The sequence below is a fragment of the Podarcis erhardii genome (genome assembly GCF_964252035.2).
Source record: "Podarcis erhardii genome assembly, chromosome: 11".
In the NCBI taxonomy this organism is placed as follows: Eukaryota; Metazoa; Chordata; class Lepidosauria; order Squamata; family Lacertidae; genus Podarcis; species Podarcis erhardii.
The window spans coordinates 33,248,828-33,273,102 of NC_138501.1; the positions used below are offsets into that span (position 1 = coordinate 33,248,828).

Sequence of the window (24,275 nt, forward strand, 5' to 3'; positions counted from 1 at the left end):
CAAGATAACCAGTGAGGAGAAGCAGGAGAACAAAGGTATGCGGATGAGTGTTAGTGTCAAGGATTTGGGAAGGTGGTCCAGAGAAAGAAACAATTTGGTATGATCCTGAGAGAAATAATTAGTTTTGAGCTACTCCTAATGAAGTTTTAAAGCAGGTTATAGTTAGAATAATGTTTTTCTTAGGCTTCTTCCAAAATTAAGCAAATAAAGCAAATTATAGGATTTTATCATACTTTTCATTTCTTATTTCAACACACCTATCATTTAGAGGTCTACATCACCAGTGAACACTGAGAGTTCATACAAAGGAACTATTTACTTCCATATACAATAAAGTTGCCTCTACTTAATCACTTATTTGTAAATACAATATTAGAAGAAATTTAATATATTAATTCTGATGTGTAGCTCTACACCGGGGGTGGGAAAATGTTTTGCCCTAGTAGGCCAGATCTTCATCTCATCCCCACCCTATGGGCCAACTTTGACATGATCCACTTGCATCATTGATGACATGAATCATAGGTGAATAATCCAATTCTGTGCTAAACTATTATTTCCCATCTAAGTACTCATATATTGTTCCCTGTATTATGGCTGAACCAACTGGAGTGTCTTCCTGTATATGCATCTTTCACACATGAAGAAGGGAATAATAACCTAGGTGCATAAACTTAAACAAAACTAAACATATATTTTATTTTTCATATTTATTTTATTATATTTTAAAAAGTATACCTATTCAGTAAAAGCATATAGTGCTAATAAAGAGGATATGGGAAAGCTGCAAGAATTTTCCACAATTGTTACACTATTTCATCACAGCTGTACAGTCTAATTTGAGAATGACTTAGTTGAATGCCACCCATTATGCCATGGGGGGAGGCAGACCTCAAGTACCTTGATCTGATTTATTCAGCACCATAATTAAAAATCAGGTTTATTTAATGTTAAGAAGTTCAAAAGGAAGCAACTTTCTGATTGTCACAAAGGCCAGTCATCCAGCACATGGCATATACTCCTGTTAGCTACAAAACAGGATTAATATGTTTCCTCCCAAGCTCAATCTGATGAGATAAAATTGTACTTCTGTTCAAAGCACTAGAAATACATTTCACAGTAGGCTCACTGCTAACAATTTTTATGCCTGGCCACACCCAAATTTCCTCTTCGTGTTGCATGACATAATCTTTGGGTAACAAAAGTACAGAAATGTTACCACAATCTGGCTCTCTGAATGCAACATCATTATTATTTTTTATCTTGCTATCCAAGTTTTTCCTCTCATTATCTGTAAATAATCTCATGTAATATTAAGAGGATTTTTAAAAACCTTGATGTAGCTGAGGGAAATATGCATAACTGTTTCAGTAGTTCTTCGCTGCATTAACCATTTAAAAAGCCTTGTTGGCACTGAACTGTGGAGTTTGTGCCTGCTTACAATTACAAACTTAGTGAATAGATTGGCAGACCAACCTACTGAAGAGAACTATAGAAATCATGTTGTAATTGTGGAGCCCTCCTGAAATTTTGAATACTCCCTTAGTTATGTAATTTGCTTTTCTATATTGATTTGAATGTCACTATATACTAGAGGGGTGCATGGAGTGTGAGGGGAGGGGCTCTACGTCTGGTGTGGGACACAGTGTGCTCCTTCTGGGCTGTTTGTCCACTTTTGGTCTCCACCCTGCACTCAGTTCTCACTTGTGGCTCCTAGAAGCTGTCAGCATGCAACAGTGGCCACACTCTGGGAAACAGTTTTGACTGGTAAGATAAACCGAGTGAGGGTAGTTGATGAATTTCAACCCACTGTTGAGTTAGGTACTTTCCCTGTATGCGAGGACAGGGTCTGGCGGATTGAGCAGACGAGATCAATAGTGGGTCAAATAGCTAAGAAGGCAGTTTCTGCATGTGCTGTGGAGGGAAGGGAGGGGCAAATGGGGCTAATCAACCTGGCAAGGTAGCCTCTGATCCTAAACCTCAGATATCTTCAGAAGAAGAAAAGGCTGAGGAGTAAACCCTATACAAATCCGGAGTGGAGTTTCTAAGATGGTTGGATGGGGTCTTGTATGCCTCAACCTGGCAACTCCTGCAGCCAAGCTGGTGCCAAACATATTGCTCTGCTTTCCTTTGGAACACATCAGTGAGGTCAAGAGTGGAGTCTTGTCATCTGCGCAGCCCAGGACCTCCATACACACTGCCCAGGCTTGCGCCCCAGGGAGGTGACTTAAGTGCTTCTAATGCATTGGTCTGACTTCAACCCCAGAGGCACACTCCCATGTCTCCCAAGACAACAACAGTATACTAGAGAGGTTGGAGAATTCGAAGAAATGGAAGCAGAAACTGCCCATGTTCACTTATTCATCCCATGTCTGTAGTGGAAATCAACCCAGTAAATATGATCAGTATTCACTTTTGTTGCTGTCTGCAAACAAAACATAAATTATTGCCTCCCCCTCCCCATTTGCATTATTTCCTTTCCATTGACATGAATGAAATGAAATAACATAATGACAACATAATTCACATAAGTTACATAATTACTTTCAAAATTACTTGAGGTATGTAATTTCACCACAGTAGTCAATGAGACACACAACATAGTTTTGGGTGGAAGACAAACTGCACTGTAATGGAAACAGTGCTGCATGTGATTAATATAGGGCAGAATAGGGTAGAACTGTACACATGAAGCATATAAGCATTCATTATTGAAAGTTTCTCATTTACTTTTACCAGTTCCACACTATTTTCTTTCCCCCACCTTCGTGTGTGTGTGTGTGTGTGTGAGAGAGAGAGAGAGAGAGAGAGAGAGAGAACAAGCAAAACTCTGAACGGTATTAAAAGCACAAGTAGTATTTTGGTTTTAAACAGCCTTGAACACTCAATACATTCTACAGTAAATGAAACCTAATCAGTGTTCCTTAACATATGACACATTTCAGAACATCATGGATATGCACATAATTTCAGTATCCAGCTGCATTTCCAGCTGCAGGAACAAAGACTTTGACTTACAACAGAGTATAGATGAAAAGAATATATGCCTAGCCATACCCAAAATACAGAAATTCTGTCCATTTGTTTACCCATTACTAGTAAATTACTGTAAATTCAAAATATTGATCTGGACACCTCTATATGGAAGCAAAGAGGTGCCATCGACTTTTGTTGTTTGTTGCTGGGTCCTATTTCCTGAAATCAATAAAAGCTACAATGTTCATAAACTGCTAAAGAGATGGCTAATGTTGTAGATATGGGGAAGCTTTTAGAATAAATCTACTTTTAGCTTTTGTGGCAATGTTTTCAAATATTGAAGTAATCCTAATGCATTTTCACAGTTACCTAAATATACTCCAGGAAATTTCTCACATGTCACATTTGTGAAATAATTAGGGCTTTCAGGTCCTTATTCTACCGCACACATCACCGTAACAAAAGTAATCTGCTGCTCATAGGCAATCTACAGAACATCATGGCCATGTTTTTTCCCCAACAAAGAGCAACAAGTAAGTGAGAATGTATCTTTTGCAAGAACAACTCTACTGGTAAAAATGTATAGGCTTTCAAGCTCTACAATTCCGCAAACAACTTAAGGAAGAAAAGTTACTCTGTACTCAAATTAATGCATGTGTAAACAACCCAGCTTTAAGTAAGGATTTCAGTTTTTCCAAGCAAGTTTACTCAGTTGCAAAGACTTATTTATCCACCTGGGACATCTTGAGTTTTTTGTCTCACCTGGGGTGTGTCTGTATGCTTGCCTATGTGTCCTATAAGAAGCAAAAGCCTAAGAGGCTAGGAAAGCCGGAAAGCCCTAGACCCGGGAAACCAGTCAATCCACAGTAGTGACTGATCTCAAACACACTGGGTTAAAAAAAAATGAAACAATTAATAATGCAAGTACAAAACTGCTAAGTATCCAATGCAATTGCTGTGACGAGTCTCCATATATTTTAAATTGTTATAAATAACCTCAATTGTGTTTGACATTTCTGTAAGCTACTAATAAATTCAATTCAGAATCATGGGTTGAATCCAACACAGTCACTGCAGAAGCAGAACAACTCATGTAAATTAACTTTCTCTCCCTTTTGTCTCCCATGTGTGCATGCACACACACACACACACACACACCCACACCCCCTCCTGCAAATCTGCTCCAGGGTGTTTGGGGAAAATTCAGAGCAGAACTGGAGGGAGGAGGGGAGAAGAAGGACTGTTCAATACATACAACTCATGTGTTTGTATTTCACAAAGTGGTCATTATTACAGTGAAGATACATTTACAGCATACTCAGATCCCTGTCAATGACATTTATTTCCAGGTCAGCATGTATAGCAGGGATGGAGAAGACTTTGGACTCCAGCTCCCATCAGTCCCATTCACCATGGCCAACGGTGAGGAATGATGGGAACTATAGTATAAAAGCTACACTTCGCCATCCTTGATGGATAGGACTGCAGCCTTTAGATATCTTCATTTTCATGCATGAACCATACAGCCATGTTTTTCAGCCGTGGTTTTTTTTTTCCATTCTATGTTTAAGCTGAACAAAAAACTTTGGAAACCTTTCTAGCCACAGTAATGAACTGAAGTGGCAGTGCACACATTCTTAAGAGCATTAGAGTTTTCTGGGCCAGGCCAAGGGCTCATGTAGTTCAGCATCCTGCAAGAGCAAACTCCCTTACTTGTGGTTTCTAGCAACTGGTATTCATTAATTATTTTGTATTTATTCAGAAGCAAACTGCCTCTGATCATGGAGACAAAGCATAGCCAGCTTCCTCTGTCACAGGAGAAGGTGGCAGAAAGCCTTGCTTCACTGAGTGTACAATAATTAAATGGATAGGGGATCCATGGGTGCAAATTGCCCTCCATATATGCCGCCCAATAAAACAGTCTCATTCTGCCACATTACTGGGCCAGACCTAGCTGGGCTAATTGGTTTGTCGGGACTGTAGCCAAGATACTGTTCTGTAAATCATTGTCCCATTTTTCAGACATTCTAGTCAATCACAGTTTTATTAAGAGTAAGCGGTTAGAGTAATTAACTTCTGTGCATGTGCCAAAAAATGGCTGCTGATTTTGAGCATCTAGCATGAGGAATGCAAATTGCAGAGAGATTAAAATCATCACAAAACCTCATATTATTGATTTGATAATGAGCAGAGGATGCACTTCAGTTCAAGGTAGTTTTTCTCTGAATACCTTTGGACATGACAAACTGGGAAAATTCATTTTCCTACTTGTTATTTTTGAGCTTTTTGTGGTATCACTAATTATACCTTTATCAATTACAGAGGCACAAACAAAAGCAAAAACCCTGGAATTGACAAAGGCCAAAGTACAGACTATTGCATTCAATGTGACATACTTGGCACTTCAAAACAAACATTTTCTAGTCTGCTTTATCCAAAATCAAAATATTGTTCTTGTATTATAACCAAAGAATACTAAAGATAAAAAGGAGGCTGTAATAACAACAACAAAAACACTTGTCCCTTTAACTTGAAACATAAATTAGATATACAAGGGGCATTCATTAAATATATCCCCTGATCCACTTCTGGTTATCGTAGGAGGATGTAACTGCACATGTATAATGATACATCTTTCCATAGGTAACGTAGTAATTTGTAGCTTTGAACTCCTAACAGTTTCTCTGTTACATGTGCTAAGAAGGAGTAATGTCTGATAATCGAACCAGTTGAATGCAGAGCTGCCATCAGGTTCTTGTACTTGAAAGGGTGCACACCACGGGAGACGTTCGATGAGATGAAAGGGACTTATGGGGAGGCTGCCCCATCGTATGGCATAGTCAAGCACTGGTATTGTCAGTTCAAGTGTGGTTGAACTTCGGTGGAATGGCTCCCATTCCTGGGCGACCACACCCCTCCATTGATGAAGACACCATTCGGAAAGTGGAGGCTGCCATTTTGGAGGATCGCCTCATAGCCGTTCGCCAACTAGCTGCAGATGTCAAGATCAGTGTGGGCTCTGTAGAAAAAATAATCTATGACCATTTGCACATGGGAAAGGTGTCTGCATGGTGGGTTCCCCGGCTGCTGACGCCTTTTCAGAAGCAGGAACGAGTCACATGCTCACGGGCTCTTTTGGCCATGTGTCACAAAAACCATGAAGACTTCTTTGCCAGACTAATTACTCAGGACGAAACATGGGTCCATCATTATGACCCAGAGACTAAATCCCAGTCCAAACAATGGAAGCACTCTGCCTCACCACCTCCAAAGTAGACACATGTCTAACTGTCAGCGGGCAAGGTCATGCTCATGGTCTTTTGGGACCAGCGTGGAATAGTGATGATGGATTTCCTGGCAAAGGGTACCACAAGGGACATACTACAGAAATTGCGGAAGGCCATCAAAATCGAGAGGCGTGGTATGCTGACCAAAGGTGTCCTTCTCCTGCAGGATAACACCCCAGTTCACAACTCGCATGTTGCTCAGACGGAAGCATGGTCCTGTGGCTATGAAATCCTTCCTCACCCCCCTTATTCTCCCAACCTCGCACCATCAGACTTCCACTTCTTTCCAGCAATGAAGTTATTTTTGAAGGGCAAGCTTTTTCCAAATGATGAATGCTGATTTCTGAGGTCAAGTTGTGGCTTCTGATGCAAAATGCCGACTTCTACAGATGAGGTCTCCACAGCTGCATAAAGTGATGGGAGAAGTGTTTGACTCTTGCTGGTAACTATGTAGAGAAGGACTAATAACTGTGCCCAGTTTCGTTTGTCTCAGTCCACGGGAAGTATGTCAGGGGAAATCTTTAATGAATGCCCGTCGTAATATGCACACCGTGCCATTAATTAAAACATTTTAACACTAAAAAAAATAAAAATGAGCTCCGCAATAATAGCGTGGAGCCTTTCATAACTTGATATTTCTTGAAGTTTGATCAAATGAAATTCTCAACAAGAATATACCTTACAAAATACTCTTCCAAAATCAGTTGGGTTAGCTAAAAATCCCAAGCTAAACAAGAAACAATGAATTTGTAAATACCAATTTAGTACATATGCAAACTTTATAAGGTAGCAACTTACAATTAAATAGCAAAAATCCTCAGCTAACAAAAACCTGAGTTGCCCCAAGCAGCCAACCATGAACACAACCAAGCCAGGAAATTTGTAGATTTGTATTATTCAATAATTGGTTCAACATCTGTGCAGCTGAAAGGAAGGATACTAATACTGAACTAATAGTAGAACAATCCATTATTACTCATGCCAGATGGAGACTGCAATCTAGGAGATACTATGGGTCGTTCTTGGTGTGATCAGATCCATAGAGACATAGTAACCAACACTTCTCTATAACCTTATAATGCCCTTCCATGACAGCAGAAATACAGAGCAGTGAAAATCTTCTTAAAACTAATCCCATTTATCCACTCAAGATATTCTTCAAATGTATGCTCTGCCTTCAAGAAAGGATATCAAGGAAACATCTTGCAGTTGTAAATTGCTGCCAGGTCAGATTCCCTAGCAAAGATTTCTATTTGAAACGTGATTTGGGATATAACAATCTAGATAGCCTCCTGCTGAGTTCTGAGATAGGAAAAGCCAAACAAAACCAAGAAAATAATAAGGAAAAAAGAAAAGAAAATATTTCCATAATGTCATTTTTGCCCTAATACATTTATCTGGTTTCCTTGTTTCTGGCTAATTAGGGCAGTAATCATAGAACTTATTTCCATGTTTGTCTGCACTGGGGGGGGGGGGGGTGAAATTATTTTTGCACACACACACACTGCAAATGCTTTGTCAGAATTGATCATATATGTGGATTTTCAAGAAAGAGGCAATGAAACAGATATTGTGATTCCAGCCAGGTGCTTTCATAGCACTTCCAAAACATTAGAATATCTCTTTATCACTATTTTCTGTAGTGACCTTTCTGTGGGTGTCTGCTATAGAACTCCTGGACAAAATGAGACTTGGATGGTGCCTTCCTAGAGGAGATTACCAAACATTCAAAAATAAGATAGTCATGGGAGACTCCCAACTAGCCCAATATCTATTGGAACAAGTGTTAGAAACTGAAATATGAAAGGTAAGAGCTAAATAGCACCTTAAACCTAGATTATAGGTGCAAAAATCGAATGCCTAGGCACACTTTTTTATAACAAGAATATAAAGCTGAAAACAAATGAACTGCAGTTAAAATCTTATATTTATTTTTCACATGGTCTAGTCCTCATCTGAAAACTGCAAAGAAAAAAACCAAAGCCATGCTTCCGCTGCCTACCTCCCTAATATTCTTAAGAGGGTCTCTTCTCCAGTCTTCATAGAGTGGCTGAAAGTGGGGAGGCAGAAAAAGGTCCTCCTTTCCTTCCACTCTGCAGTTTTCAGTGGAAATCTTAGGCGCAGTACTGCGCCCAGAACTCAGTAACTGCTTGCGCTAATGAAATCCCTTGTCACAAAACACATCTAGAATGGGAGTTCCGAAGGCTGGTTGGGACTCAAATTCTGCAAGAACATAAAGTCCAACAAATTCCTATTGCCTCACTGCCAATTTCATTTGCCAGAAGGTGGAAGAAGCAACAAGGGGATCACCTCTCTTAGACCTGGTCCTCCCCAACAAGGAGGAACTGATCAACCAAATGGAAGTACTGGAGAACCTTGGAAGGAAGTGACTGTGCTCTCTTGGGTTTCATTTTATGCAGGAAAAGGAAAGCTGAGTACAGTCTGACATGTACTCTGGACTTTAAGAAAGGTGATTCAAAAAGCTTAAGAAACTAACGGGAGAAGTCCCATGGTCAGAAATTCTCAAAGAGAAGGGAGTCCAAGATGGATGGGAGCTTCTTAAAGGTGAAATATTGAAGTTGCAAAAGCAGGGAATTCTAACAAGAAAGAAAAATGGGAGACGTCTAAAGAAACCAGGGTGGCTACATAAGGAGCTTACAGATAAGCAGAGGTGTAAGAAGGGAATGTATTAGAAATGGAAGAAAGGAGAAATCACAAAAGAAGAGTATACACAACTAGCCAACAGTTGCAGGGAGAAGGTCAGGCAGGCCAAAGTTCAGGTTTGCAAAAGAGGTTAAAAATAAATTGAAAAGGTTTATTTGGCAATGTTTAAAGCAAGAGGAAGAACAAGTGGTATTCCCCTTGTATGGCGAAGACTGAGAAATGCTACTGAGTGACAGCGGGAAGGTGGAACTGCTCAACGCCTACTTTGTCTCTGTCTTCGTCCAAAAGGAAAACAGCGTCCAACCTAGTGATAACAGAATAAACAATGCAAGCAAGGAGCTGCAGCTCAAGATACGAAAAGAGGTGGTAAGGAAACAACTAGCTCCTTTAAATGAATTCAGATCTCCAGGGCCTGATGCACCCAAGGATGCTAAAGGAGTTTGCAGATGAAATCTCAGGGCATCTGTCTATAACCTTTGAGAATTGTTTGAAAACTGGTGAGATCCCCGAGGACTGCAGGCAGGCAGATGTTTTCCCCATCTTCAAAAAGAGGAAAAAAGAAGTCCCAGTTAACTACTGACCAATGAGCTTGAAATTAATGCCAGAAGACACTTTGTCTGTGAGCACTTAGAAATGGATGCTGTGATTACTAAGATGTAGTGTGGGTTTTTCAAAAATAAGTCATGCCAGACGAATCCTCTCTCTCTCTCTCTCTCTCTCTCTCTCTCTCTCTCTCTCTCTCATTTTGCTGGTTTGGGCCGAGTTCTCCAATCTGTTAAGGTCATATTGAATTCAGATTCTGTATTCTGCTGCATTGGCTTCCCCTCCCAGTTTTGGGTCATCTACAAATTTGATGAGCATCTCCTCAATACCTTCATCCAAGTCACTGGCTAAAGATGTTGAACAACAACGGGCCTAGGACAGAATCCTGTGCCCATTTGTCACTTTTTCCCAGATGACACTCATTCAGTCAGACAACCAGCTATAAATTCACCTAACAGACATCTCGTCCAACCCACGTTACCCAGCTTCCCTGCAAGAATATCATGGGGGATTCTGTCAAAAGCTTTACTGAAATCAAGATATACTATGTCCATAGCATTCCCCTAATCCACCAAGGTAATGTTCATGAAAGCTTTGAAATATTTCCCTTGTTTAGCACATTTAAGTTCCACTTAAATTAACTCACTTTTGTAGTGGCTGGTTCCACTAGTCTCTGGCGATGTCTTGTTGAGCTGAAATGGCTCTTCTGAGGTGTCCCTTCCTGACAGTGAATAAAAGGTGGCAAAGGGGGGGAGGACAAAAAGGGGAAAGATGGATCATGGGAAGGGATGGAATGGAATGGAAAATGACCAGGGAAAGGAGAAGGAGACTATTTAACTAAAGTGTACTTTCACTCTGTTTCTAAAAAATCAATAAACAATTGCAACATTAATGTAAAGATATATATATATATATATATGTATATATATAGTCAGTAATTACACAATGTGATAACTTTGGATGGATCACATCCATAGTAAATCCATTGGGATTGGACTCGATGGCCCTTGTGGTCTCTTCCAACTCTATGATTCTATGATCGTTCCAATAGAATCCAATGATTCTATGATCGTTCTATTAGTTTCAGTGGGAGACATTTAAGCACTTGCTTAACTCACTGAATTCAACAGATTTTCACAGTGCTCAATGTTGTATTATATCCTATATCTCTAATAAATACAGTTGTTTTAAAAATGCACCTGCTGTCCATATTAATTTTATTATAGGTAGCCCTGAATCAAATCTTTATTATACCCTTGGCATTAACAACTACTGTCAAAAGCACAAGATAAAAATGTACTAAGATTTAATATATAAAAATTAATTTTTAACATCAAAAATAGCTTTTAACATTGACATCATTCAAAACAACTGCTTTTAATTATTATATTAGTTATTTCCTAAACAATACACCTTTAAAATATGTTAAATTAATGGATTAAACCCATTTGCACTTATTTATACACTTGTGCTATTGGTAAGTCAATTTTGTTTATAAGAGAAACCATGGCACCTTGTAATGTTTAGAAAATTGGGGTGCTAAAAAGTTATTTTTTATATCAAGTGACATTTTAAATGTGAAGTTTAAGGCTGCAGTGGTCTAGGGCAGAGATGGGGAACCTGCAGTCCTCCAGATTTGGGGGAGACTACAACTCCTAACAGCCTTGATCATTGGCCATATTGGTTGAACCTGATGGAACATGGAATTCAATAGAATCAGGAAGGCCACAGGTTTCCATCTCTGATCTAAGTTGGTATCATCTTGCTTGGTATCTCCATAATATTCTACCTATGGTATACATGCAAAATGCTCTATCTCCACCTTCACACACCAACCCACTCATGACATCCAAGAGATTTTAAAAATCAGCATGATGTGGATATGGAAATGATAAGAAAGCAAGTTAAAACTACTGTAATATCACATCAGCACTTTAAATGCATGCAGATAGGGTCTCATACATACAGGATTCACAGGGAATCAGGGAATCATGATCAATCAAGTACTTAGAACGTGAGATTTAAGGTATCTTAATTCCTACTTTGTGTCTTTCATTTAACTTCTTAAAATAAACCTAGCATTCAGAGCGTAACACAGAGCATGTGCTTTTAAAACACATATGCACAATATATCTTGTGTGTCCTCATTATACAGTAGATTTGTATTTATTTATTCCAGTTTATTAAAATGGGGGCCTGCCTTCCATCCCTTCCAAGGCTCCTCCTTTCCCAGATGTTTCCCAAGCAGTCTCAAACTGTGTCTGCACCCTTCTGGTCTCTGTTCTGCCCTCCTCATTATTCTGAGCATTCTTGGGGTAGGAGAGCTTGCCACAACAGGAGAGGGAGATCCCCTGGATTCTTCAGCAGCCTCTTGACCCTGCTCCTCTGCTTCAGCCTTGAGTCTGAACTGATCCCTGTCACAGGCCCTTTCTGCTCAGTAAACCCTGTTGCCCCTTCAGCATTCATCTCCTCCTCCCAATCTTCTCCCTCTGAACTCTCCTACATGTCCTACCACCAATCCCCTGGCTCTGAGCCTTCCTCCTCTGGGGTTTCCCGGCTGGTGCTTCCCACCACTCTTCTTCATCCAGTCAGTCCCTGATCTGACACAGCTCTGAACACCTGGGTTCTCAGTATAACACCTAACCAGACTAGAGGCATTATCAAAATTCATAGGAGTACATACTACACTTGGAAGCTGGCCTGGAGGGCCGGATTCTGGCATGAGGTCCTGAAAACAGGTTGACAATACTCTTGGTATACTGGCCAACGTGCTACCCAATGGCCTCCATCACTGAGCTGGCTGAGTTGTCTCCAGTGTGGTGTTGAAGGAGTCCAGGCCTGTGGTCCTAGACAACTTCAACAGCCCAGCCAAGGATCAATGTAAAGTTATGTAGCAGTGTCTAGCATCTTGCCAATGTTATCTGTCCACTTGCTGTTAGACAAGGTCTTCCCATCAAGTGTTGTGATCAAGTGTCATAGGGGTGGAAGACACAAACCAACCAAATCAGCTTACAACCAATCTTGACCTCTACCCAATGCATGATACCACCCTTCCAGCCAGTGTTAACATTTATAGCATCAACTCCAATGGCCTACAGCCTCTTACCAATGCCCTTATTCATGAAATCTACAAATTATGAACAATAACCTCAGTTACATAGTTTTTCTCTCTTTGGGCCTTTCTCCAGAGTGCAGAGGTGGAGATATCTTTCACCTGGCTCACTGCACACAGAATAATGCTGTTCTCTGATGATGCTGGGGGAACCGCTGATCCGCATTGTCTGCTTTCAGAATAACTTTAGTTGTATTTTCATGGCCATCAAAAAAGATGCAGTCCTGTTCACCCTTCTGGCAACGATTGTCAAATTCCTGATCCAGGGATTTCATAACGTTTTCTTGGGCCCTCTTGACTTTATTATGATCAACTATAAGCATCTTGTCCTCTTCAGTGATCAAGCCAGCATCCATAAAGGTGGCAGTAGTGATGGCAGCTGTGGCACACAGGCCAACACCGTGTCTGATGCTCTGCAGAACAACATTATGTATTTCTAATGTGATGTAATCTGTCTTTTTTTTAGAATTGGAAGATGTACTTGGTTTTCCTAATGTCAATTCTTAACTTCCCACATTTCCATCTTGGGCACCAGCCATTTATTATTCATTTTCATCAGCAGAGAAAATATTTCAATTGATGATAGTGAAGCATCCTGCTTACTGTTCTGCTTATATTGAGTAAGACTTCTTCTCTCGCCTTCTTGCCACCTCCTCTTTTTGACTTGTCTGTTATGCTCAGGAAGATCTGGCAAGCCAATCAGATGTGGTCCAGTAGAACTAGTCCTCTTTCACTCTGACTTTTAATGAAAACAATTTCCTTCACAGGGATCTTCATTTCAATAAGGTATATACAGTTAATGTGAGCTTCCTTTTTGCAATTAACAATATATAACATATGTATAATATAAAAATAATAAGAAAAATATTGATATATAACATTAACTACAAGAACTCGGCATCATTTTTAATTATTTTATGCAATTTTACACACATATTCTCCACAATTTTCTTTTTAATAAGACCAGTTTGAAGTTACTGGCACTTTCACAAAAACATTAAAATGTCAATATTTTTATGTAGTTATTTACCCTGCAAAACTAACCAAAATATGTTCTGAATTCCCAAGTCATGTTACAACTTTTTAGCACCCCTCATTTTTGGAATTTGAAAGTGGTAAAATTCAACACATCCTATGTTATATATAATTATCAAGTTACTGATAAACATACAGTCTCTTCACCATCAAGTTTACAGAAAAAATGTTTTCTATTCAGTAATTCATTTGATGCGTTAACAAAGCTGTCTGGAGAGATAATAGCTCAAAAGAAATTATCCTTCAATAAGTGCATTTCCCAAAGGTCATTTTATTACTAAGACAGATAATTGGCACTGCCACAATCTGACAAACTATAGTTCTATTCTATGGGAAGTGGCATGAACATGACATATCATATGAGTAGAAACTTTCCTTAATTTATGCAAGAAACAAGTGTTTATATCAATGTTAAAATGTATCTGAAAATTCGGTGGTCAAATAGATTAGGTAATAATCTTAATGAAAATATATAGTATTGTTAAGAAAAAATATCAAAGGAGGCAGAAGGACAATTATTCTTAGAAATATATTCATGCAATTAGATGAGAGATATACTTTTACCATATTGTCAAACATTAATAAAGTAATAGTCTTGTCTGGAAGGTAGGAACAGCAATTACTTTTAAATTTGTCCAACTCAATTTGAGAACCTGCCACGCACAATTTAGGTATCTTCTATGAAAAATAATAAGAATGAATATTGGTCCATATCCAAATACTGAAAACATCAAATATTGATATTCTAAGGAACAGGTTGGCTGATTTGGAAAGTACAGCTAACTAGCATTCAGAGGACCGTGAAAATGGTGCTTGGTACAGGTCCAAAAATGCAATGGAATTGGATTCAAACCATCCTTGGATACCTCTATAGAGACATATTGCTTGCTAAAGGATTTGACATGAAGGAACATTAAGTTTATGGTTTTCCTTTCAAACAGAACACCAAACAGTCAGCTTTGTAACATATTGTACACATTATCAAGAAATGTTGGTGCAATTATCAAAAGGCATTAATGAGAAGTACGATACAAGCTGTAGACATTTAGTTTGGCCAAATGCCAAACGCTCCAGCTATTAATGTAGCAGCTCTTTTTTCTGCTACACGAGGCCACTAGACTACAGAAGGAGTGAACCCATGGGAAACAGTGTTAACTCTTTTGTGAAGCTTAATATAGCTTTAATAATAGTACAATTGACTGTTACAAATAAAGAGCCTTTGAGATAGCTTGGCAAACACATAATGATAGATAAATGGCTTGAAAACATCAGACAAAGCAAGCAAATACACTGCTGTCTGTTATGCCAATAGAAGCATCACCTAATCAGAAAATAATTTGAGCAGTGAGCCCAGTATAGAAACACAATCATAGTGTTTTGTTCTGATGTACAAGCTTCTGATAAGGATCACGTTCTCAAGAAATACATTCTTCCTGTTTGCAGCTGAACCTGGCTATGCAGAGAGCTGGTTCGTTGGTTCCCTGCAACTCATTTCCACCTGCCTCTTCAGAGCTAAGGGTTAAGGTGAGAAATGTCCATGAGCATACATGCAGCATTTTTAATTTTTAGCTCCCCCATAAAGCATGTGTAGCAGGATAGGCAAAAGAATATACTGATGTTGTGCTTTTATATTGTTGCAGTATATTTTTATGATACAGCATTGTATAATTTTTTTTATATAAATAGATAGGTAAATAAATAGGTACATGGCATTCCAAACAAGGGAGGAAGCTACATTCACCTCACTGGGGAAATAGGCATTTTGACTCCTGTTTGCCAAAATTGTGGATTTAAATTGTGTGGAGCTGAAAATGAGGTCAAAAGGTATGTCATCTGAAAGCCACTGCATTATTCTGTTTTAGAAATGTGCACAACAGCTATTGATGTGCTTCATTTAAGCATTATAAGAACAATGCAGAAGTTTCCTATTGTTATGACAGAATAAAGATATTTAGCATCCAGAACAGTACTCAACTAAACCTGTAAAATGCATCTAAAAACTACAAAACAGTGAAAACTGAACTTCTGACCTACTATAAAAATATTAGATTACATGCAGCTATGGTTTCAGAATGTGCAATCAAACTTTTGTATGCTCAAGTGCATAACTGAGAATATTAAGAGTATTAATGGTGTATAGCCCATTATAAGAACAACAAAAATCCATGTGGAATATATGAAACAAGACCTCTGTCCCTAGGGGGAAACAGTGTTTAGCTCCATTCTGATCCATTTCGTATATACTAAAAATGCTCTTTATTCTTTTTTTAAAAATGGTCTAATGAGCAAGTTTTCTTTTCTGTACCATTATTTTTTTCATTACCATGCAATTACTGTGGTAAATACTGATTAGGACGTCTAATTTCTCAGTAATCAATTAAATCAACAAAAGGAACAATCCCACACAAAGTCTCTGGAATTTTCTACTATCTCACTTCCTCATATATAAAGCATTGTTTTTCATTAATACATATAGTAATGCTTCAACTCATTTGTGTACTTCCAGGCCCTTACCAAAGAAAAATCATTTCACTATGAGCAACAGGATGCAGAGCTTCCTTTCCCACCAGAACATCTAATTACCCTAGATTTCTGAGACCAGGAATGCTAAAAATTAGGTCAGAACTCAATCTAGACTATTGTTTATATTTTTTGTACTTGTTATGAGTTTCTTTCGATAAGCAATTTTGTAAGCAATCTTTATTTGATTTCACTGACACTTTGAGTACTTATTTTCTCTCTGTTTCACACACAGGGGGTGGTGGGGCAGGGGGACTGGATTACAATGAAAAGGAACTATCTGTGTACACATAGGGATACTCCACATACCATGCAATTTCCTCTGAGTTTTCAAACAGCTTGTCTTGTTGGCTGTTGGGAGTTCCAGCTCCTTACATGGTTCCCTCACCCACTCAAATGACTCATTTGATTACAACCTGAATCTGCAGTTTGATCATACTTTCTGTGAGAACAGAAATATGCCCAAATGTACTATAAATGATTAAATCCCCTAATGGTTCCTTCACCTGGAAAAGTTTTTTGGAAGAACAAAAGTAAAAGGCCTAGATTGCTTCCCTTTGAACTTCATCCAGAAGAAGAGCTTGCCCTCTCCAAACCACGAAAGCACTGTCTCAGAGAGGCATCTGTGCAGCAGCCAGTGCCAGGCAGCAGCGCCCTCTTCTGCTGACCTCCTTCACTGGCCTGGCTTGCTCTCCTGATGAGAGATCAGTAGGCCAAACGGCCTTAGCTTCCCCTGTATTGAACTGCCTTGACCGGGGAATTTGCCGCTGTAACTACAACTATCACAATTCTAACTGCAATAGCATATAAATTTCTGCTGAAGCCGTCAGGGACACGGGCAGTGGTGGGTGCTGCTTTTGCTTGCACAGACCTTCTCTCTTTTCCTAACTTTCTCTAACTGAAGACAATGTTTGTGGCTTGTCAATATAAAAATTAGTTGCAACCCAACTGACTCACTCAGCAATTGAGTGAGGGTTGGAATTTTTGCATAAACCCTGATCTGCAGTCTCCATATTTATTGAGTCCTGGTGTGCACAAGCACTATTCCTTATTGGGATTTCACTGGAGTTTCTATAGTGGCATTAAGGCTGCCCCCACAGGTATTTTGTGTCACACAGATTCTGAAAGAGGCAAGATGGAAGCTACACAACATAGGCAGAGGAGAAGAGCTTTCAAGGGCTGGCTGGAAAAATGGGCTGCACACCTAGTAACCAACACCGCAGAGGGCTTACACTGCTTAGCAACTCTGCAGCACTATCACCATCATGGAGCAGCTGAGGGCCTCCTCTTCTGGACAGCAATTACGATCTCTGTTGCTCTCACTGCTTTGCAGCAGTGGGTTCTATAGCCACCGTTTCCTGTTCCAAAGAGGCAGACTAGACATCTGCTTTGGTTTTAGCCACCTTGTGATTTAGTAAGGTTGGGAGCATGCAATGCAATATCCTGGTGCCCTGTCTTCTTGAACTGGTTATGGGGGAAAGCCCTGCCACAGAGGCTGACAAACATTTTAGGCTGAAATTGGTCTTCAACAGAACCAGTAGTCCTCTCAGAATGAAAATTATGTTCCTTGGTGTAGAAGGTATACCCTGAAACTGAAAGGTTCAATTGACAGACCTTTGAATACTTTTTAAGGACATATTAAGCTGTCCACTAACTAAATTTACATAAAATTATAAGCAATTTACAATCCCTTTTGTATTTATCAAATCCTTTATGCTGTCATCATTTTCTTCTCTTTCACTGACCTCCTCTCCATTCTACAGTTGTCTGCAATTTAATTTTTTCCCACACTCCCAATGCACCATGGGTGATATACACTGAACCCTGCACCCCAGTAGCACAGTGGTCTGGCTGTTAACCAGCAAGTTGAGGGTTCCAGCCCACCCAGGGACAGTGAAGGGGGTTGGAATAAATGACCCTCAGGATCCCTTCCAGTTCTACAATTCTATGATTCTATGAGATCTCGAAGTTTACCAGAACCACACCGTATGATCAGCCATTTCCCCTTATGCCTCTGTCTATACAGTGGTACCTCGGGTTAAATATGCTTCAGGTTACATACGCTTCAGGTTACAGACTCCGCTAACCCAGAAATAGTGCCTCGGGTTAAGAACTTTGCTTCAGGATGAGAACAGAAATTGTGCTCCGGCGGCGCGGCAGCAGCAGGAGGCCCCATTAGCTAAAGTGGTGCTTCAGGTTAAGAAGAGTTTCAGGTTAAGTACGGACCTCCAGAACAAATTAAGTACTTAACCTGAGGTACCACTGTATTGTGGTTTCTATAAATGAACTGGAACACTTCTACAGTTCAACTACTAGTAAGTCCTAATACTGTAATCTCAGTCTTTCTAGAAGTCCTTGTGCTGACAAGATGGCTTTGTGGGATAGAATGTATATAAAAATTTTGTTTTAAAAATTACAATAAAATTCTAATAATTTAAGAAAAAGCACAGAACTTGACAAAACACAACCAAATATACCTAATCACAATAGACGGAGTAAAAATCACAGCCAGTTGCAACTTAGAAGACAATGAGATGCGGAACAAGGTTTCAGAAGGTGAATGAAATTCCATATTATGATGTGGTCTTGAGTTAAAGTTTGTAAGCCAACCCAGTACATTTCACTGCAAGACAAGGTATAAACAAATAAATGTATTAACAACATAAAACTGGGAGGCAGATTATGTGAAAGCAAACAGCCTCTTCAGATATCTTGATCCTAAACAGTTAAGAACATAAGAAAAGTTCTGCTGGATCAGACCAAAAGCCTACCAAGTCCAATATCCTGTTTTCTACAGTAGACAATGAGATACCTATGGAAAGTCCATAAGTACATGAGGACAATAGCTCACTTCCGCTGTTGTTCCATCCAGCAACCGTTATTCAAAGGCAAACAACCATCATGATTCCTAGTCACTGAGAACATACATTTTTCTAATTCCCTTTTAAAACTCACCAAGATGTGGCAACAGCCACCAATTTGAGGAACTGAATTCCATAATATACTTATGCACTGTGTGAAGAAGTACTTCCTTTTGTCTGCCATGAATGTCCCACCATTCACCTCCCCTAGATGACTTGGCCACTGTACTCCATGCTCTAGTAACTTCCAGATTGGATTATTATAATGCATTCTATGTGTGGCTACCCTTGAAGATGGCTCAGAAACATTTTGTTCGAAAATGCAGCAAGCAGATTACTGGATGGGGTTCCTTTCATATCTCATGTAACAGCTGCAGCGGTTGCCAGTTCACTTCCAACCCAAATTCAAGGTGCTCAAGTTATTGTTTAAAGCTCTAAATGACTTGTGCCCCCAAATACCTGAAAGATCGCCTCCTTCCCTACAGACCCTCTCTGGGGCCAAGATTGGCAGAAGCAGCACCCTTAGTTGTTCTATCACTCTTAAAAGCTCAGGGGGGTGATGGTCCAGGAGGGGGCATTCTCTGTGGCAGCCCCTAACTGTAGAACTCCCCACATCATCTGTCTCTGTCAACAGTGCCATATTTTATGCCATCCAAAGTCTTATGGGAAGTTCTAATAGGAGGGTATAACAGCATAAATGATGATAATAGCTATATCAGAATTAATAAGATACAGTGGTGCCTCGCAAGACGAAAAGAATCCGTTCCGCGAGTCTCTTCGTCTAGCGGTTTTTTCGTCTTGCGAAGCAAGCCCATTAGCGGATTAGCGACTTTTAGCGGATTAGCGGATTAGAAGGGGGGGGGAGGGGAAAAAAGTCGGAAAAACTCGCAAGACATTTTCGTCTTGTGAAGCAAGCCCATAGGGAAATTCGTCTTGCGAAGCACCTCCAAAACGGAAAACCCTTTCGTCTAGCGGGCTTTTCGTCTTGCGAGGCATTCGTCTTGCGTGGCACCACTGTACTGTTTCCTATGAAAAGCATTCCAAGTCACTGTCCCTTGAAGAGCTATGCTAGATGATAAAAAAGACAAGTATCAATTCTACAAACTATATAAAATGTTTGGGCCTCCTCATGACTCAAGGTGTATTTAACCAACAAGCTATAAAAGGATGCCTCAATATCACACTCCCACATCAAAGGCTAATGCATATAAAATACTGTGATCACAGTATCTCCCCTGCCAGGTAAGTAGCATATAACAAATATACTCTGGTTTCTCTTCAGATCACATACAAAATATTATGATGTTGAGGATATACCTTGCACCAGGAGTTGAGATCAGCTGAAACAATCAAGTCTACAGGGCCATTTATCAGACATGACAGTTCCACTAGACAGCACCATACACAGATGCACCAGCAAAACAAGGGTAGGTGGGTGTGTTTTGCCACCTACATTGCTATGAAATTCTGTTCTTTAAAAAAGATACGGCCACAGATTGTCTGCTACATATAGGTACAATATGTGCCCCTCAGCTGCCTCTCTGCTGAATAGTTTGAAATGCACTGTATGCCAGATATCTACATACATTAGGAAGGTCTCTGTCCCTCAGCCAATCCTCGTCCCAAAATTCATGTTCCTTCACACATCAGGAGAGAAAAAATGTACCCATGTCTTCTAAGCTAACACAGACATCAATATCTGCAATAATTTTATTCTGAATGAGATATATTCTTATGAAAGCTTTTATGGAGTGTTAAGAACCCTCACAGAGGAGAATACAGTGTAGAGGTGCTCTTTAATAAATGAGACCATAAGGCACAGTGACATCAGCAAACCTAGCCACGTGTCAACAATGCTAATTGATGCTTTAAGGACTCATATTTTTCATACAATCATACAAGCACAATGGTGGAAAGACAGAGTGCAATGCATAAAGAGAAGGTGAATAACAATAAAATATTGTCCTTTAACAAGTACTAAATGCATACTGGTAAAGTGGAGAATAGGTCTTCCCTCTAGGCATGATACTTGCTAGATTTTGACACCTTAATTTTCAATAAAAGAGGGGGAGAAGTATACGGATTGTTTAAAACTTTTTGAAAGCATGCTACAGAAGTTAATAGCCGAAGAGTGTGGTGGTGTATTTTTTGAGAAATTGCTTGATTTTTATTGAAGATAGAAATGTCCTTTACAATAAAAAAAAACCTGATTGGTTTTATGCAAGCACTATATTTACTAAAAATGTAACAACTTTGGCTTTTTAAATCCTATATTCAAGAAATTTGTTTATACTTGCAGCAACAATAATAAGAATGGTTCACTTTAGCCACAGTCATTCCAATGTTTTAGGATACATGAGTTCAACATGAGGGTCTTTATTATAAACTATGATTTTTCCAATAGTATCAATGAAAACAAAGGAAACTATATTATTTTTTTAAAGGCTCCAGAGTCCAGAAAGCAATTTTCTCAAAATGCCTCAAACAGCTCAAGTTATCTAGCATTGATAGTTTGTAATGTAATATGGTATTGTTGGTACATGAAAACCACTACACTTTATAACACTGAACAGTTAACAAAGCATCTTTCAGTAAGGACTTTCACCTAAGAGCTGAAGAGTTTACAAAACTCCCAGCACTCTAAAAATATACAAAGCTGCAATTTAAAGCCCCTCTGCACTACATAATGAAACAATGGGGTTGTATAGCAAACATGAGGAAGGAAGTTTAGTCAAAGATGAATGACCAAAGCATATTCATTCCTAAACAATAGACTGCAACAATGAAGTTTAAAAGTATTGGTACACCCACCTTCAGTTGTAAAAATTACATTACTTTGTTTAAAATTCATATATAAAATGTTGGTTCATATAAAATATTGATGTGATTGTGCTTAATCCATCAATGTGGTTTTTTTAAAAAAAATGCCACTCACAAGTCCAGACCACAAAGGTATTAACATGCCTGAACAGAAAAATATAGTAACTTTGAAACCTTTAGTGATAGGACAAGTATTCTGAAGTTATTTATTTTGGCAATGTATTCAATGATTGCCATAGTTTGTTCATATTCCCCCCCCCCCAAAAAAGGTCCCAGTAGTATAGGTCCCCCCCCCCCATTTTTACAACAAAAACGAAAACACATCCACCTATGAACTGGAAATCAATCACACTCTAGCATAACTTTGTGCTTTATTCCTAAAACATAATACTACAAGTTTCAAACTTGCAGTGGAAAAAAACCTCAGTACCCATGTATGCTATTTAATTCTGAGAACAAACCTTTAATAGTTACCAACATTTATTTGAATGCTAAATGGTTCCACACTTAAGGTTATTTTTGCACGTCAGTCATCATAATGCTACTAAATATCACATTTGTAGCTCTTTAGTGTCAGCTTATTTTAAAAATCAAACTTCTTTCCTCAAGGAAATGTTGCTAGAGAGAATTATTTTTCACCCCTCCTGGGGAAGGAAGGCAGAGAGTTTTCTGACAAGGAATTCTTTGATGAGCCATCTATCATGCTGTACTTGTGGCATGACACCCAACACTTTAAAATTATCCCTAGGTTTTTGCATAATACATGAATGCAAATCAAACTTTTACAACACAATTCCTCACTGAGAAAGCATAACTCATGAACTAGGTAACCTACCTGAAGCCCTCGTCTCCTCAGAATGCTGGACTCGTCCATTGCTTCCCTCATTCCTTCCACAACAATATAGCCATGCTGTACTATCTCAGACTTCAGCACACTTAATTCAGATCCTAGCAGCTGCTAAACACTTACATCACAGCTTATCTGATTGGAGAGGAATAGTCAGCTGACTACGGCCAGTTATTCTCTCAGTAACTTCTGAGCTCATGAATGCTTGCAGTACTGTGTTACAAAGCAGCAAGTGGGCTCCAGACACCTAGCACGTTTATCTAGGCAGGAGCAGCTATTCAACAGAGGAAATCCTGCAAGAGCACTGCTACGCTCCGAAAACAATAACCCCGGCATCCTGTGCTAACAGCAAACTGTTTTAAGCACAGACTATAGGTCAAGCTTTTGAGAGGAAGTGTGAGGTCAAAATGTCTGAGTTAATCAGCAGTGACACCTCAAGAGAAGGCAAAAGCCGATAGAGGAAAAAACGAAGCATAGCTGGTCACTCAAGCAGCACAACAAAGTCTGGCTCTCATCGTTTCAATGACATCAAAGGTGTGGGGAGGGGGGGAGGCAGAACACGAGAGATGTATGGCAGCTTTCCAATCAACACTGGTATTTATTCTAAAAACATTAATGCAAAGTTGTTTAGCTTCCCAGAATGTATGCTCTACCTATATATTTCAAAGCTTTTAAAATATTAATATTCATAGTATTAATACCTCATAAAATACAGTCATCGGTTAAACAGTTAACCTATGCTAAGGAGATGAAGTAGTAGATACAAATATTATTTCTCCCCCTCATCATGCATAATTTCACACTCTGTTTCCACTTGTTTACTCTGATCATTTCCATTTTATTCCAGTTCAAGACTGCAAGGAGCTGAATATTAAGTTTTTATTTCTTGACTATTACCACAGCAATAGGGATACCACAATGCCAGATGATAAGAAATCATCTTTCCCCATTTCCAGATTCCTGTATTTAGGCAATGTGGACTAAGTATCAAAGAAGAGAAAGAGGAACCAACTTGCCCCTTAACCATAGTCACACATCTTTATCAGAGTTCATGATTTCTGGTCAAATTAATTTCAAAAGGAAAAAGAGAAAGCTATTTGATTTGCCTTATCAGTACAGCTGAGGTTAAAGCAATGATTGATTTTTTTGGAAGCTGTCATCAGGCTATTAGGCTTGATATCAATTGATTAGAGTGTGTCATTAAAAATTGCTTAGGGATTTAACAGTCTATCCGCCGACTAAATCAATTGCATTTCATGCTTCAAAAATGGGCTCTGCATCTCTCTTTAGGTTTACAGGACAAACTCTTGTGAACAAGTATTTAATTCCTTACTCAAAAGAGGATTCTTTCAAATATACTAATGAGTTGTCATGAAGATTATTCTTCTGATACTATTTCAAGAGCTGCTTCACATACTACTTCCATTATATGAGTGTTCATACTTGGGCTGGAAAGAACACCCACCATAATCAGATAGGGATGGCTAGCATGAGAATGGTTTTCAGTCTGGTGTGCACACATCAAGATGACTCCAAAAGTATTTGGTTCACAATATACAGACACTGATAAAGTCATAAGCATTTTTACAAAAATTAAGCATGTGAACATC

At 39.1% G+C, this 24,275-nt stretch overlaps 1 protein-coding gene across 6 annotated transcripts in view; it reads right to left on the bottom strand.

Moving 5' to 3' along the window:
- Nucleotides 1–24,275, bottom strand: part of MAST4 (microtubule associated serine/threonine kinase family member 4) — a gene marked incomplete at its 5' end in the record, with an annotated part of 210,082 nt that overhangs the window by 131,785 nt on the left and 54,022 nt on the right. For 3 of the 6 annotated variants that reach the window (XM_081880683.1, XM_081880684.1, XM_081880680.1), the window contains one exon: nucleotides 10,117–10,191. The exons of the other annotated variants lie outside the window; for them this stretch is intronic. In XM_081880683.1, the coding sequence (XP_081736809.1) occupies nucleotides 10,117–10,191 (75 nt within the window). The remainder of the gene's footprint in view (nucleotides 1–10,116; nucleotides 10,192–24,275) is intronic. 6 annotated transcript variants of the gene reach the window in all.